The 17,629-nt window shown below is 39.6% G+C and overlaps 1 protein-coding gene across 1 annotated transcript in view; it reads left to right on the top strand.

Moving 5' to 3' along the window:
• The window catches only part of DNAH6 (dynein axonemal heavy chain 6), a 292,253-nt gene that overhangs the window by 146,158 nt on the left and 128,466 nt on the right, over nucleotides 1–17,629 (top strand). The window contains exons 34-40 of the mRNA XM_004271618.3: nucleotides 2,875–3,430; nucleotides 4,208–4,330; nucleotides 9,607–9,789; nucleotides 10,320–10,463; nucleotides 12,733–12,954; nucleotides 13,759–13,906; nucleotides 16,212–16,369. Of these exons, the coding sequence (XP_004271666.2) occupies nucleotides 2,875–3,430; nucleotides 4,208–4,330; nucleotides 9,607–9,789; nucleotides 10,320–10,463; nucleotides 12,733–12,954; nucleotides 13,759–13,906; nucleotides 16,212–16,369 (1,534 nt within the window). The remainder of the gene's footprint in view (nucleotides 1–2,874; nucleotides 3,431–4,207; nucleotides 4,331–9,606; nucleotides 9,790–10,319; nucleotides 10,464–12,732; nucleotides 12,955–13,758; nucleotides 13,907–16,211; nucleotides 16,370–17,629) is intronic.

The following is a 17,629-nucleotide window of genomic DNA, read 5'->3' as shown; positions in this document are numbered from 1 at the left end:
TACAATTTGTCTTTTAATCTTTGCACTAGCTTATTTAAGTGATTGATCCACAGCCTTAACCATATATTTGCCCTTACTAGTAGGATTTTTCCTTCCCTACAAATTTTTACTTCTTGTTGTAGCCTTTTCTTTTCCACTTAGAGAAGATCCTGTAACATTTCTTTTAGGGTAGGTTTAGTATTGATGAACTCTTTTTGTTTTTGCTTTTCTGAGAAGTTCTTTATCTCTCCTTCAATTCCAAATGATAATCTTGCTGGGTAGAGTATCTTAGGTTGTAGGATACTCTACCCAGCAAGTAGTTAAGCACTTTCAGCATTTTAAATATAACATGTCACTCCCTTCTGCCTGCAAGTTTCTGCAGAAAAATCAGCTGATAGCCTTAGGGGAATTCTTTTGTATGTGATTCTTTGTTTTCCTCTTGCTGCCTTTAGAATTCTCTCCTTATATGTAACTTTTGCCATTTAATCATGATATGTCTTGGTATGCATCTCTGCATTCATCTTGTTTGAGTCTCTCTGTGCTTCCTGTACCTGGATATCTGTTTCCTTATTTGGGTTTTCTAGTTCCTTATTAGAATTCTCACTGTGCTCATCTATTCTTTTCCCTAGTTCAGTTAGCATTCTTATCACTAGTACTTTGAACTCTTTATCTGATAAACTATTTATCTCTGTTTCATTAGTTGCTATTTTAGATTTCTTTTCTTATTCTTTCATTTGGAACAAAGTCCTCAGACTTCTCATTTAGCTTAACTTTCTCTGTCTATACGAAATTAGGTGAAAGAGTTACCTATCTCAGTCTTTTAAGAGTGTCCTTGTGTAAGACCCCATATGCAGTCTGCACTGTGCCCAGTGGCTTTGGTGGGAGAGCTGGATCTGAAGTAAGCACAGGCCACATCTTCCCCCAGGGTGTACTGGCAGCAATCCCTGGTGGGAAGTGGGGCTGGAAATGGAGGGGCTAGAGCCAGAGTCAGGTGTGAACCAGGGCTTATCCTATGCTCAGTGGTCAACACTTGCCCTATGAAGGGCAGAGGCAGGTCCCAAGGTGCTGAAGCAGAAGCCCTGAGGTTGGGTCTGAGCTGGTTCTATTCCCTCTAAGTGTGTGATCTACCCCTCCCAGCATCAGCACCTTCACTCTAGAGGAGCAGTGCTGAGTGAGAAGGGCCGGACTGGATGCCAAGTGCAGGTTGGGGCAAGTACTGGGGTGATCCCAACACATCAGAGTTCCAGGCCACTCACAATCCACTGCCTCCATAAGCTCCATCAATAGCCTCCCTTGCCCTATTCAGATGCAGTGCTGGGTCCAAACCCACTCCTTCCCCCTAACTGCACAGTCTCCTTGGCAATGGCAGCCTTCACCCTAGTGGGGAGCTGCACTAGAGCTAGTAGTGCTGGAGCAGGTGCTCAGCATGGGCCAGGGCACAAGGTGGGAGACAGGGGTTGTGGGAAACCAGTCAGAGTCCCAGGCAGTTTCATTCTGTTTCCTCCCCCTTGTTCTTGGGAGTAAACAACCATGGGTACACCCCTCACAAGTGGAGTCTGGGTTTCTTACAGCTCTGCTGGTAGTCCCACTGGCTTTCAAACCAGCTAAGAGGTCTTGTCTTCCCAGTGTCAGCCCCCAGGACTGCAGTGCCCAATGTGGGTCAAACCCCTCACTCCCCAGGGAGGACCTCCAAGCCCATGTAATTCCCTGCCTCTTGTGTGTCCCCTCCAACAGGCACAGGTACCAACCTAATCGCTCTTTCTCTTCCCTTCCTACCTGACTCTGTGTGGATCTTTCTTTACAATTTTGGCCGCAGAAGAGTCTTTCTGCCAGTCTCCAGTTTGTTTTCAGTGAGAGCTGCTCCACATATAGATGTATTTTTGATGTGTTCATAGAGGGAGATGAGCTCACATCCTCCTACTTCACCATCATCTCCCTCATCTTGTATGTTTCTTGTCATTTTATATTAAGTTTTTTACTGCCTCTCAAATGTTTTTGTGTTATGTAGTGTAAGGTGGGAGTTTAGCTTCTTTTTTTTTTTTTTTTTAAACTGGGCCAACCTTTATTATTTTTTTTTAAACCCCACATTTGTTTATTTATTTTATTTTTGGCTGTGTTGGGTCTTCGGTTCTGTGCAAGGGCTTTCTCCAGTTGTGGCAAGCGGGGGCCACTCTTCATCGCGGTGCGCGGGCCTCTCACTATCACGGCTTCTCTTGTTGCAGAGCACAGGCTCCAGATGCGCAGGCTCAGTAGTTGTGGCTCACGGGCCTAGTTGCTCCACGGCATGTGGGATCCTCCCAGACCAGGGCTCGAACCCGTGTCCCCTGCATTAGCAGGCAGACTCTCAACCACTGCGCCACCAGGGAAGCCCCTAGCTTCTTTTTTACCCATAGAACCATACCATATTAACTGTTTCCTACAGAAACAGTCCATTTTTCCTTTACTCCCTTTTTTATGTAGTACTAGTTTTCTATTTCTATTTCCATCTTATTTTTCTGAATATTTATATACCATTATAAGCACACATAAGTGCTTTGGGGAAAAGTTGAGATATAATTTTTAAAATAAACTGTTAAATTTGTCACCTATATGTTTGGTACTATGCCACATATTGTGTATAATACAAAAATGTAAGAAATATTCCCTACCTCCAAAAGCTCCCAATCTACTTAAGAACATTGGTCTACTGTACAAGAAACAAACAAAATCATGCACAATATCAGAGAAATGATAGATTCTGGTATAACACACAGGATAATCTAGTACTGTGTGTTCAGAAGCAAAGATAATGAGAAAAATAGGACCCATAGTAATGTTTAATAAATTAATTGTAACAAACATGGGGAAATATCAACGACCAGTGTTCCTAACTTATTTTCTTTTATTTTTTTACAGTGGAATCATATCTGACCTTTTTCCTGGAGTCCAAATTCCAGAACACGATTATGGTATATTGCAGTCAACAATTATAGATGTCATGAAGAGACAAAATCTTCAGCCTGAGACATGTATGGTTAAAAAAGTGATACAGTTCTATGAAACCATGCTAGTAAGGCATGGTGTTATGTTAGTAGGGCCAACAGGAGGTGGCAAGACCACAGTTTACCAAATACTAGCAGAAACTTTAGGGAATTTGAGAAAACTTGGTGTAGACAATCCCTTTTACCAATCCGTTAAAACATATGTTCTTAATCCTAAATCAATTACAATGGGTGAATTATATGGTGAAGTTAATAACATAACCTTAGAGTGGAAAGATGGTTTGATGGCACTAAGTATCCGAGCAGCTGTGAATGATACTTCAGAAGACCATAAATGGATCATCAGTGATGGGCCAGTAGATGCTCTTTGGATTGAAAATATGAATACAGTCCTGGATGATAACAAGATGCTTTGCCTGGCTAACAGTGAGAGGATTAAACTCACACCTCAAATCCACATGCTTTTTGAGGTAAATTGCATATTCCTTACTGTGGAGTGAAATCATTCATTAGATTAGCATACCATCATTAATTTTTTTCTCTTACTGATGTACCATTGACTATCTGTAAGGCCTACCATGGTGTTTTGTTTACATACTAAATATTTACCAAATTGTCCTTTTATAATAGATTGTCCATTCTGACAACCAAAGTCTCTCAAATGTTTCTGTCTCTCTATAGACAGGAAATACAATAAATTCTAGCTTCCCAAGCATTTGTTTCTTTTCCTTTGGAGGCAGTATATATATATATATATATATATATATATATATATATATATATATATAAATTTTTTTAAGATGAATAAATCATCCTTCTGTGGTATGAATATTTGGTGATGGGATTGGAAAAGGAATGTGGGCCAAATACAGCTACAAAATATTATGGAAGATACCACCCCTGCTGTATTCATTCATCAAACATTAATTGAATACCTACTATGTCCTGGGTATTAGGCTAGGTATTGGATATAAGAATGAAAAAGATAAGAAGAAAAACAAAAAGAAGGGAAAAGAAATACTTATACCTTCCCATAAGGATTTGACAGTAGCCTTCTACATTTTTTTTTCTCCTTACGCCTCACTTAACTTTTCTTCTCCATTTTTAATCACTTATAGCTCCGCCATTCTCTTCCACACAAAGCCTTACAGTGTTAAACTTTAAATGTGTGATTCCTTAACATTGAATTTAGAGGAATAAGGAAGTATCATGTTAGCCATTTCCTGTTCGACGTTTTTCAATTTTAGGTGCAAGATCTAAAGGTTGCCTCTCCTGCAACAGTCAGTAGATGTGGGATGGTGTTTGTGGATCCTGAAGAACTGAAGTGGATGCCTTATGTTAAAACCTGGTTGAAGAGTGTTTCTAAAAAAGTAAGTGCAATCAGACACTCCCCACTGTCTCCATCTGTCAGGGCTCACCCTTCCCTCGAGTGCCCAGATAGCAATTGGTTAACGCCTCACTGTGCTTGATTGAGGGAATCCCCGCATTGTACATAGCTCTCTCCCCAGAATTCTTGGGATCTTCCAGGAAGGTTGTGTACTTCCCAAAGCTGTCCTCACTTTTTGTTACCCTGCCTGGCTTCTCTCCAGACTGTTTTCTCTCAAATATAAACACTTCCTTGAGTTTCCCCAAACGCAGGTAGAACAACCTGGGGCATTAAAAAAATGACTTTGCAGGAGGCTTGAGATAATGAAAGGGAAGTACCTGGAAGGAAAAGAACAGTAAATCCAAGCATTGTTACAGTTTTTAGATTTTAGGAACCCCTAAAACCTCTCAGAGCCAAGAAGAAGAGAAAACCAGTTTACCTCCCACCCAACCTTAGGTCGATTACCAAAGACAAATTCTAACCTCAGAGGTACCATTCCACCCAAAGTGAAGGAGAGCTTTTACATTACTATTCAGAACAACTCAGTTCCATATTATCTTCTGTGCCCTCTGCATTCTAAAATACGGTTCCTCTTTACCTTAACAAGCGATGTTTTTTTCTTTTTGAGATTTCATTCTTTTTTTTTTTTTTTTTTTTTTGCAGTACTCGGGCCTCTCACCGTTGTGGCCTCTCCCGTTGCGGAGCACAGGCTCTGGACGCGCAGGCTCAGTGGCCATGGCTCACGGGCCCAGCCGCTCCACGGCTTGTGGGATCTTCCCAGATTGGGGCACGAACCCACGTCCCCTGCATCGGCAGGAGGACTCTCAACCACTGCGCCACCAGGGAAGCCCTGAGATTTCATTCTTTTTTATTGCTGAGTAGTATTCCATTGTCTATATATACCACTTCTCCTTTATCCACTCATCTTGTTCGTATTTTATTATTATTATTATTTATTTATTTATTTTTGCTGTGTTGGGTCTTCATTTCTGTGTGAGGGCTTTTGCTAGTTGTGGCAAGCAGGGGCCACTCTTCATCGCGGTGCGCCGGCCTCTCACTATCGTGGCCTCTCTTGTCGTGGAGCACAGGCTCCAGACGCGCAGGCTCAGTAGTTGTGGCTCACGGGCCTAGTGGCTCTGTGGCATGTGGGATCTTCCCAGACCAGGACTCGAACCCGTGTCCCCTGCATTAGCAGGCAGATTCTCAACCACTGCGCCACCAGGGAAGCCCTGTTTGTTTGTTTTTTTTACTTGGGGTAGAGTTGCTTTACAATGTTGTGTTAGTTTCTTCTGTGCAACAAAATGAATCAACTATATGTATACATATATCCCCTCTCTCTTGGACCTCCCTCCCACCCACCCCCATCCCACCCATCTAGGTCACCACAGAGCACCAAGCTGAGCTCCCTGTGCTATACAGCAAGTTCCCACTAGCTATCCGTTCTACACATGGTAGTGTATATATGTCAATCCTAATCTCCCAATTCATCCCATTTCCCCCTTCCTCACCATGTCCACATGTCCATTTTCTGTCTGCTTGTCTATTCCTACCCTGCAAATTGGTTCATCTAATGGATAAAGAAGATGTGGTACATATATACAATGGAATATTACTCAGCCATAAAAAGGAACAAAATTTGGTCATTTGTAGAGATGTGGATGGACCTAGAGTCTGTCATACAGAGTGAAGTAAGTCAGAACAAGAAAAACAAATATCATATTTTAATGCATATATGTGGAACAATCTTTTTAAGTGTTTTGCTCCGTCTCATCTCAAGAAAGCCACTTCAAGAAAGCCATCTTCTTTCTGCATCTCCCCCTCCAAAAATGAATCAGAAAACTATTGTTTTCCTTATTCTTAGGCAACAACATTTTAATAATTTTGTGGTAAACTCTCTGAGTACCTTATTTTTTTTTAATTTCTTATTGGAGTATAGTTGATTTACAATGTTATGTTAGTTTCAGGTGTACAGCAAAGTGAACAGAGTACCTTATTAAAGACAGTAATTCTCAGAATTGAGACTTTATCATGGGCTGCCAAAAGATGTTAAACATTTCTGAATTCACTCTTTTAATAGACTTTATTATTTAGAGCAGCTTAAGGTTTATAGAAAAATTTAACAGAAAGTATAGAGAGTTGTCGTATAATTTCCCTCCTCCAAATAGTTTCCCCTGTTATTAACATTTTGCGTTGGTGTGGTACATTTGTTAAAATTGATGAACCAGTATGGATGAACCATACAGTCTTATGAACTAAAGTCCATAGTTTACATTATGGTTCCCTTTTGTGTTGTACAATTCTATGAGTTTTGATAAATAAATAATATCATATATAATATCATACAGAATAGTTTCACTGCCTTAAAAATCTGTGCTCTACCTATTCATACATCCACACCCTCTCAACCCCGGCACCACTGATTGTTTTTACTGTCTCCATAGTTTTACCTTTTCCAGAACATCATATAGCTGGAATTATACAGTATGTAGCTTTTTCAGATTGACTTCTTTCACTTAATAGTATGTATTTACGATTCCTCCATGTCTTTCTGTGGCTTGATAGCTTATTTTTTTAGCACTGGATTAATACTCCATTCTATGGATTTATCAAGTTTATCCACTCACCTACTGAAAGACATCTCAAAGTTTCCAAGTTTTAGCAATTATGAATAAAGCTCCTATAAACATTCACATGCAGGTATTTGTGTAGACATAAGATTTCAACTCATTTGGGTAAATACCCAGGACTGTGATTTCTGGATCATATGATAAAACTATGTTTACCTTTGTAAGAAACTACTAGTCTGTCTTCCAACATGGCTGTACCATTTTGTATTCCCACCAGCAATAAATGAGAGTTCTTGTTGTTCCACATCCTCACCAGAATGTGGTGGTGTGGTATTTTAGATTTTAGCCATTCTAATAGGTATGTAGCAGTATCTCATTGTGGTTTCACTGTGCAGTTTTCTAATATGTTGAGTGTCTCTTCATATGTTTATTTGCCATCCATATTTCTTTGATGAGGTGTCCAAATCTTTTGCCCACTTTTTATTAGATTGTATGATTTTTTTTCCACAGATGTCAATGACTATGCATTGTGCTTTATTTTTATTTATTTATTTATTTTTGCCTGCGTTGGGTCTTCGTTGCTACACATGGGCTTTCTCTAGTTGTGGCGAGCAAGGGCTACTATTTGTTGCAGTGCACAGGCTTCTCTTTGCAGTGGCTTCTCTTTTTGCAGAGCACAGGCTCTATGTGCACGGGCTTTAGTACTTGTGGCATGCAGGCTCAGTAGTTGTGGCTCACAGGCTCTAGAGCGCAGGCTAAGGAGTTGTGGCACAATGGGCTTTGTTGCTCTGCGGCATGTGAGATCTTCCTGGACCAGGGATCGAGCCCGTGTCCCCTGCATTGGCAGGCGGATTCTTAACCACTGCACCACCAGGGAAGTCCAGATTATATGTTTTCTTATTATTGAGTTTTGGGAGTTCTTTATATATGTTGGATACAAGTTATTTATCAGATATGTGTTTTGCAAGTATTTTCTCCAAGTCTGGCTTGTCTTTTCATTCTCTTAACAATATATTTCACAACACACACATTTTTAATTTTAATCATCTAACTTATCAATTTTTCTTTCATGGATTGTGCTTTTGGTGTTATATCTAAAAACTCACTTCCAAACCTAAGGTCACCTAAATATTTTCCTCTGTTTTCTTCTAAGAGTTTTATAGTTTTACATTTTACATTTAGGTTTATGATCCATTTTGAGTTAATTTTTGTGAAAGGCATAGTATCAATGTCTGGTTTTTCTCTATCCTTTTTTTTTTTTTTTTTTTTTTTTTTTTTGCATGTGGATGTGCAATTCTAGCACCATTGTTGAAAACACTGTCCCTTCTCCATTGGATTGCCTTTGTTCCTTTGTCAAAGATCACTTGACTATATTTGTATGAGTCTATTTATGGGCTCTCTATTTTGTTCCATTAATCTATTTTTTTTTGCCAATGTCACACTCTCTTGACTACTGTAGCTTTACCGTAAGTCTTGTCAGGTAGTGTCATTCCTTTGACTTTGTTCTCCAATATTGTGTTCACTATTCTGGGTCTTTTCCCTTGCCATATAAACTTAAGACTCAGTTTGTTGATATCCACAAAATAACTTACTGGTATTTTGATTCAGATTGCATCATATCTATAGATCACATTAGGAATAACTAACATCTTCACAATATTGGGTCTTTCTATGCATGCACATGAGCTGTCTCTTAATTTACTTAGATGTTCTTTGCTTTCTTTCATCAGAATCTTGTTGTTTTCCTCATATAGATCTTGGAAATATTTTGTTAAAAATATACCTAAGTATTTTATTTTTGGGTGCTAATGTAAATGGTGTTATATTTTCAAATTCTAATTATTCATTGCTGGTATATAGGAAAGTAATTGACTTTTGTATATTTACATTGTATCCTACAGCTTTGCTATAGCTACATTAGTTCCAGGAATTTTTGGTCAATTGTTTGGGATTTTCTATGTAGATAATTGTTTCATCTGTAAACAAAGACAATTTTTTTTCTTTCTTCCCAATCTGTACACATTTTTTTATTTTCCTATCGCATTAGCTAAGACTTTCAGTACAATGTTAAAAAAAGTGGTGAGGGAGCAACATTTTTTTTTAAATCTTTGGGAATCAGTCCTTTACCTTACATAGATATTTAAAATGTTTCTCTTTATACTTCTTCTTTTTCATTGTTCTTAATTATGAGAGATATCATCAATAGAGATGACTACATGAAATATATGTTGACAGTTTAACAAATGATTATAAAATAAACACCTCTGTACCCATTACCAGATCAAGATGTAGGACATTATCAGTGACCCAGAATCTCCCCCATGTGTCCCTCCCAAGTCATAGAAGGGTTTTCCTTAATTTAACTTGTTTCATATCTTGTGATGCTTATACCCTTTAGTCTAAAAGTCACAGGATATATTGCAACATACAAGTTTGAACCAACCCTTTTTTTTTGGCCTCGCACTGTTGTGGCCTCTCCTGTGTGGAGCACAGGCTCCGGAAGCGCAGGCTCAGCAGCCATGGCTCACGGGCCCAGCCGCTCTGCGACATGTGGGATCCTCCCGGACCGGGGCATGAACCCATGTCCCCTGCATCGGCAGGTGGACTCTCAACCACTGCGCCACCAGGGAAGCCCTGAACCAACCCTTTTTTAACTTAATTATATATTTTATCTGGTCTTGCTAAAATATTATTTGTTTGTTTGATTTTTCAGCTGAATGAAGAAACTCAAGAATATATATTGAATCTTTTCCAGCGTTATGTTGATGATGGTTTAAATTTTATCAATAAGAAATGCAACCAAGCAATCCCACAAGTGGACATAAGCAAAGTTACTACGCTCTGTTGCTTATTGGAGTCTTTGATACTTGGGAAAGATGAAGTTAATTTGGCAATGGTAGGAAAGGTTTTCTTACTGCTATAAAACTAGGAAAATGTGATTATTGTATAGATGCTCTGCAAATAGACAACTCCAAACTTTCTGTCATATAATTATTTGATTTTCAAGTTAATTTTCTAGGGGACTAATGACTATGAATAGATTCATACAATCTCAGATTTGGAAAGAATTTAGCCTATAGATTACTCCGCTACTCAATGTTTAAACTTCCTTACAGTATAACATAATCACAGTGTGTGTCTCCTTAAATACCTTCATGCAGTCATAAACATAGTTATAATAGTTGAAAGACAACTTTGAGCTTTTGTTCTACATGCTCCTTGCCATTCATTTTCGCATCAGAGTATTTAAATATATACTATTATAAACCATCACTCTGTGCACCATTGAATGAAATATAAGAAACATACAATGTGCCCTTTTAAAAATGCATAATTCTAAACAAAACAGACTTTAGACTTTGCAATTTAAGATTCTTTTTACGTTAGCATATAAAATATTAAAATTCTTTCCCTTTGTTCTTTCAGGAGCAAACAAAACTGAACACTGTACTGTGTCAGACTTTTGTATTCTGTTACTTATGGTCTTTAGGTGGGAATCTAACTGAAAACTACTGGGATTCTTTTGATACATTTATTAGGACACAATTTGAAGATAATCCTGATGCCAGGGTAAGAGCCAAATAAAGTTAACTTTAACATAATAACTCTGAATCATTAAAATTAAATTTCAAGACTAAAACTTTAAAAGCCTTGGTCCTACTATAAATTCTTCATGTAAAAGTGTTTCTAAAATTATTCACTTTCTTAAACTATAGGTAACATTTATTGTATTAAAAATTTTAGGAGTTCTCTCCCGGCCATATGAAGAAAGTAAGGTATAAAAGTGTATAAAAACCCCCTACTATTAGCAAAAACATTGAATTTTAGTTAGTAAACTTATTTTTTCACAGTGTTATGGTTTAGCAATTCTGAAGCTACTTTCTGTATGTTCTAAAATTGAGCAAATGAATCAATATATTGAAGATAATGGCAACGAGTTTCTCACTGTTAAGAGAAGGGACTTACAAATATGGAAGAGAAAGATTAGAATGCACCTTGTGTTATTGGATTGGAATTATAGGTTTTGGTACTCATGGAATATATATATATATATATGGGTCTATACATCCATCCATACATAAATTTCTTACTTCTGTCTGCTGAGAGGAACTAGAAGGAATGACACCTCAATAGCAATGAGCATACTTAGTTACTGATTTCTAAATACTATTCTCCATGAAAGAGAACCAAAGCACCTTAGTGAAACAGCTGATTCCAGTACTGAAGCAGGGAAAGTTCGAAGAGCCCAGAATATCTTTTGTCAAATAGTGAAGAAGTGCTTGAAGAACGACGGCACGTGTCAAAAGAGCACAGGAGAAGATTTTTCACTATGTACTCAGTTTTTTAATAGTAATATCCTGTTATCTATTACTTTGTACTGCTGTTGGATTTTTGTTTCTTGCCTTAGTAAATGGCCAGACAGCCACGTAATATTACCAGAACTCAATGAGTGTTATAGATTCTTCTTTCTTTACTGACCTGAGTAAAGTGAGTGGAATTTTCTTCTAATTAATTTTTTTCAAATATTTCCTCTTCTCTTCATCCTTGTTGCCTCTGAGTAACTCAGGTTCTTTTCATTTCTTTTCTGGGTTGTTAAAATAGCCTATTTATTATTCCCTTGCTTTTGGTCAAGTCCTGTCTAATTCACCTATACACCATTGTTTTTTAGAATTACAGGTTACAATCTATTAATTGGTCATGAAATCAGTTGAAAGACTATTAACCCAATTTTTAAAAATGAAATAGCCACTATCACAACTTTTAGTCAACACTATATTGGTGATCCTAGCCAGTGCAACAAGGCAAGGAAAAAATAAATAAACTTTAGAAAGGAAATGAAACTGTCATTATTTGCAGAAAACATAACTGAATATGTAGAAAATCCTAAAGTTTTCTTAAAAATAGAATAGAATATAAAATAGAGTGATAGTTGGGGTGAATATTATACATATTTGAACACACACATATATATGTATGTACCATGTCACCATGTCAAATTGAGTCACTGTCAAGTGTGCTTGAAACACCACTGCTCTGTACAGCTGCCAGAATGAACTTTCTGAAATGTAATCTGATCATGTCACCCACCTACTTAGAATCCTTCACTGAACTCTTGCTGCAAGCTCTTTAATAAATGACATTTTTATAATTTGGCCCCATCTGTGTTTCCAGACTTATCTCTTATAGTCCCCAACATGCATGCCACTTTCCATGGCTTCCAGACCTGTTTTCTGAGCCTGAACCCTGACTCCTTCTTCCCCATCCCCATCTCATCCCTTCTTTGCCTTGCTTGAAGGACAAAGACTGACTCTTGCTTGTCCTTCAAATCTAAGTTGTAGCATCACCACCCCTTAGAAGCCCTCCTAAATTTCTAGCCACAACTATAACTCTCCTGCAAGTAGAAATGAGCCATCTCTCCTTTGTGAGTGTACTAAACTCCACTATAACCCTTATTTCTCCATGAGTATTAACTAATGTACTTGTGTCCCCCAGGTAGATTACAAGGTCATTGAAGGCAGAGGTTGGGTCTCATTCAGCATTTTCCCCTAACACCAAACACAGTAGTTGGCATGGAGTAAGCCCCTGAATGTTGGATTGAATTGAAAATGATTTACAATTCTAATAGGGGTTTTGATATAGTCAATATATCAGGTTTTTACTGTACTGCATTGCATGATTAAGCTTAAAGAATTAGACTCTGATCTTAAACAACTATTTTTCCACAAAGGAACAAAAATCCAAATCCATCCATGTTCCATGACTGCCTTTGTTTCTGTGTAAATATTTCTGTTGCCATGTGTCAATCCTATTGAAAGTGATGTTTAATTTTATACTCTAGCTTCCCAGTTCTGGTGATCTGTGGAGCATTCACATGGACTTTGACACCAAACGGCTGGATCCCTGGGAACAAATCATACCCACCTTCAAGTACAGCCGAGATATTCCATTTTTTGAAATGCTTGTCCCTACAGCTGACACAGTGCGCTTTGGGTATCTAATGGAAAAACTACTGGCGGTCAGGCATTCAGTGCTGTTTACCGGAATAACGGGAGTTGGCAAGGTAGGAAACCTACATCAAACAAGAAGTCCTGTCCGAAACAAGGGCATGGTGAACTTAGAATTGTAAGCTCTGTAAATAATACCTTATTTCTCAGGGGAATGCCTTTTGAATTTTGATCATTTTTTCAGGAAGAATGTGACTGTGCTGAATCTATATCGACTCCACAGTTTGCCACTTTCTGAATAAATCCTGGGTGTCAATAATATATATAAACCAGAGAACCCTGTGGACCAATCTTCTGTGTTTGGGGACTTTTATGTTGTGTCCTTTAGAAGTTCTAGGGCTGCCACTGCACAGGTTAAGGTGGGAATTTGTCAAGGCAGTTTGTGTCCCCAATGGACTATTGATGAAGGTCAGTCTGTCCCCTCCTGCCCATTTACTTCTACCTGACACAGCGATGGTGTTTAGAAAAAGTGGAGTATAGAGGAAAAGGCTGATTGTTTGGTCTTCTTGGTTTGGGGGGAATCCATATAAACAGACACTCACTGTTTCCCCTCTAAATTATTTCTGAGTTTCTAAATCTTACTATCAAATTGACTTGGATAGTAACCAAGATGGCTTTTGGTATGATCCTAAAATAAAAACTTTTGCTGAGATAGAGCTGATTAGGATATTTCTTTGGCTCTGATAAATATCATTAAATGGAATCTCCAGGAAGAGAAAGGCAGATATTTCAATCTGGCTTTAACCTCTGTCCTTTTCTGTCCTGTTTCTTACTCATTGTTCTGGAATATTACTGACATAGACAATTGAAAGATTTTATATTGAATGTGAAATCAATTAACATTTTTTTTTATTTTAAAGTCTGTTATTACAAAAGGACTGCTAAATAGAATTCAAGAATCAGCTGGCTATGTTCCTGTTTATCTAAATTTTTCTGCTCAAACTTCATCTGCAAGAACACAAGAGATCATTGAATCAAAACTGGAAAGGAAAAGAAAAAATATTCTAGGTAAGAATTATCCTTGTCATTTGTCTCACACAAATTAATTATTAAATGCTAATAAGTCACATAAACCGTGCATGTAATAAAATTACAATTGGATATTTTCTTTGCTTAATTTATTTGTAAAGGTAATTCTGTTAATGGTATTCTCTCCTGGGTATAGATCTAGATATCTTACTGTTAGCAAGCAGGTAGTTTATTTCTATCATCACCTTCAACTCAGAGCATCTTCAATCTCTGCCTCTCCGAGGCTTTCCCTCTCTCCACTCATGCCATGCTTTCAAACCTGCATTGATTTCCCTTTATTTAAAACAAACAAACAGGGGCTTCCCTGGTGGCACAGTGGTTAAGAGTCCACCTGCCAATGCAGGGGACATGGGTTTGAGAACTGGGAGGATCCCACATGCTGTGGAGCAACTAGGTCCGTGCGCCATGACTGCTGAGTGTGCACTCTGGGACCCGCGAACCACAACTACTGAGCCCCCGTGCCACAGCTACTGAAGCCTGTGCGCCTGGAGCCCATGCTCTGCAGCAGGAGAGGCCACCACAATGAGAAGCCCGTTCACCGCAACGAAGAGTAGCCCCTGCTCGCAGCAACTAACGAAAGCCCGCGCACAGCATCAAAGACCCAATGCAGCCAAAAATTTAAAAAAAAAATTTAAAAAAAACTCTTTATGTCTGGTGCACTGACTTATCTGAACTCAGTAGGGAATAAGCGTGAAAATGTTTTGGTGTTTCCTTCAGTCAGCGCTTTCCGCCAAGCTTTGTGGGATCTCTCTCACCCTGCCTTATTAACCGCTTAGATAAATACCATAACCTTCTGGTCACTTGCAATTTTGAGTCTGGTCCAATGTAAAGCTTCAATCCAAACCCCAAAATTAATTTTTGTCTTTTTTTTGTTTTTGAAGTATAGTTGATTTACAATGTTGTGTTAATTTCTGCTGTACTGCAAAGTGATTCCGTATATTCTTTTCCATTATGGTTTATCCCAGGAGATTTGATATAGTTCCCTGTGCTATACAGTATGACCTTGTTGTTAATCAGTCCAAACCCAATTTAAAGCTCTTCCTCTCCTCTGCTGTAAGCCAGGTTTGTGGCTGGAGGTGCTGGAGGGGTATGGGGGCTCTTTTACTCTTCCCACCTTCCCTCTAGGAGGCTCTAGTGTATCTGGATGGGAGGAGAAGGGAAGGACAAGGTTCTCCCTAACTGAAGTTTAGGTGGGCCTCTGTGGATTGCCCCTGCTTCTCCGTTGGCCTGATGGTTGTCCACACTTTCGGCGTGGCAGGCTTCCAGGAGCAGGTTTTCTCAGGGGCTCCCAGAAGAATTGTGCACAGGCCAAGCATTGACCTTCCCACTGGAAGGTTCCCTGATGTTGGGAATCACGGTCTCAGCCCCACTTTGTCCCACCCTCCAGTGGCACATCCTGCAGCCTCCTGCTGCTGGGGTCCACTTGCCCAGCCCACAGCCCTCCTGGGTGGAGCACTAGGCAGAGCTCAGGCCCAGCTACCTTCCACATTGTCTATCATCTCACAGGCCATCATGCCAGCTGCTTTCCTAGCCCCTCTCTGTTACCCTTTTCCTGCTCAGGTAGGCGCAGGGCAAAGGAAGCCAGTCTTTCTGGTGGGGGCCCCAAATTTTTATGAATGGTACTCGTAGCACGCCTCCCCACCCCTGACCTGCTACTTGGCTTCCAGAGGCCAGAAGATGAAGTGGGGCACTGAGTTTGCCTCATTTTCTTTGGAATTGTCACATGCTGGATGCCAGCATAGTGGAGTCACTTCCTCTTCTTAAGTTATTCTCTCTTCTGTGTTATCACTCTTTTTTTTCTTCTGAATGTATATATTGACTTTCTTTAAGTTAAATATGCCATTGTACAGCTCCACTGCACTGGATTTCCCTTTGATGTAATAAGGATGTTTTGAATATCCTGTCCTGTTTTCCCTGTAGGGGGTGGTGGGATGGCATTTATGTAAGGAAACTTTTGGGATTCTTCTGCTTCCTCCTGTGAAAAGGAAATGACTTTACTCACCCCAGGCCCAGGCCACACAGTTGGTGAGGGCAGTGGGAGTGGCTGGGATTGAGGAAGGTCAACTGAAGTGCTAAGATCCACAGCTTCGTGTCGGAGCCTGGATGGGGCCAGAGGGAGATCTCTCGTCCTCAAGACAAGACTCTGCTGGGACCCTTCTCACCCTGTAGAAAACTGAGCTCATTATGACCTGCACGGTGTTCACTGAGTCCAAAGCCTTACCTAAGTCTCGTCTTACGTTTACCAAGGGCAAATAATAATTCTTAAATTCATGTTGTTTCCTAGGAGCACCAGGAAACAAACGAATTGTGATTTTTGTTGACGATTTAAACATGCCCAGACTGGATCACTATGGCTCTCAGCCTCCCATTGAATTACTTCGGCAATATCAAGATTTTGGTGGATTTTATGACAGAAACAAACTCTTTTGGAAAGACATACAGGTTACTTTAGGTTTTAAATTACTTTGCATGTTTCGGTTTAAATGGCAGTGAAATATGGTGTATTCATTTGCTAGGGTTGCCATAACAAAGTACAACAGACTGGGTGACTCAAACTATAGAAATTTATTTTCTCACAGTTCTAGAAGGCGGAAGTCCAAGATCAAGATGTCAGTAGGGTTGGTTTATTCTGAGGCCTCTCTCCTTGGCTTATAGATGGCCGTGTTCTCCCTATGTCTTCTTATGATTTTCTCCCTGTATCCATGTCCAAACCGTCTCTTCTTGTAAGGACACCAGTCATATTGGATTAGGACCCACCATAGTGACCTCATCTTAACTAAATTACCTCTTTAAATACCCTACCTCCAAATACAGTCACATTGTGGGTTACGGGGAGTTAGGGCTTCAACACATGATTGGCCAAGAGGAGGCAGAGAAGGACACATAATTCAGCCCATGACATATGGCCTCTGCATTTCTTGTGTGTAACTCAATTCATTCAGTCTGTATTGGCTTCTCGCCATGCTTGATTCATGAGATTTATAGACAACTGAGACAGCCCCGGCCTCCTGGAGGGCTCAGCTTTGGAAGATGGATGAACATGTGTTTATAATGTAGGTTGATAAGTGGAAAGAGACTGGAGGGGAGCAGGGGTGGGCACTGGGTTGATGATGAGAGAATCCTTCCCAGAAGAGGTGATGTCAGAACAGGATTTTGCAGGCAGGGCAGGGCAAAGCAAGGAAAGGGAGTTATTTACATCTCAAAGCAAGTAATGTGAGACACCATGGGGGTGTGGAATGTGAGCAGCAAAGCAGCAAGACAGGCAAAGGTCAGCCCAGGGGGCCATGGTGCCATGATGAGGCATGTGATTAGGAGCCTCTGAAGGAAACATTGTAGAAAGATCCCCTTGGCTGCAGGGAAGGTATGGACTAGAGAGGAGGCAAGGCCAGAAGCACCTACAATATCATGTATTGACCAGTTGAACATGTTATGACCAGAGGCTCAAAGGAACCTAGCCCTGTATTTCCCCTAGGAGCAATGGTTCAGGGTGCATTAATTCAGTGTTCCTGGCAATTTTATAGAACACAGCTACCACAAAAAACAAGAACTGACTATACTTAGTATTTATTAAATATATTTTAACCTAAGGTACAAATTCTTACAATTTTTTAAGATTAGATTTTTACATAGGAGTATTTATACAAGATAGGTGAGTTAGCTAAGTAACCTTGAGTAACTTATTTGATCAACCAGGGCCTTGAT

This window comes from Orcinus orca, chromosome 13, assembly GCF_937001465.1.
Source record: "Orcinus orca chromosome 13, mOrcOrc1.1, whole genome shotgun sequence".
Taxonomy (NCBI): Eukaryota; Metazoa; Chordata; class Mammalia; order Artiodactyla; family Delphinidae; genus Orcinus; species Orcinus orca.
Note: the sequence above shows the minus strand (reverse complement) of the source record. Positions and strands in the feature narration are given on the sequence as shown.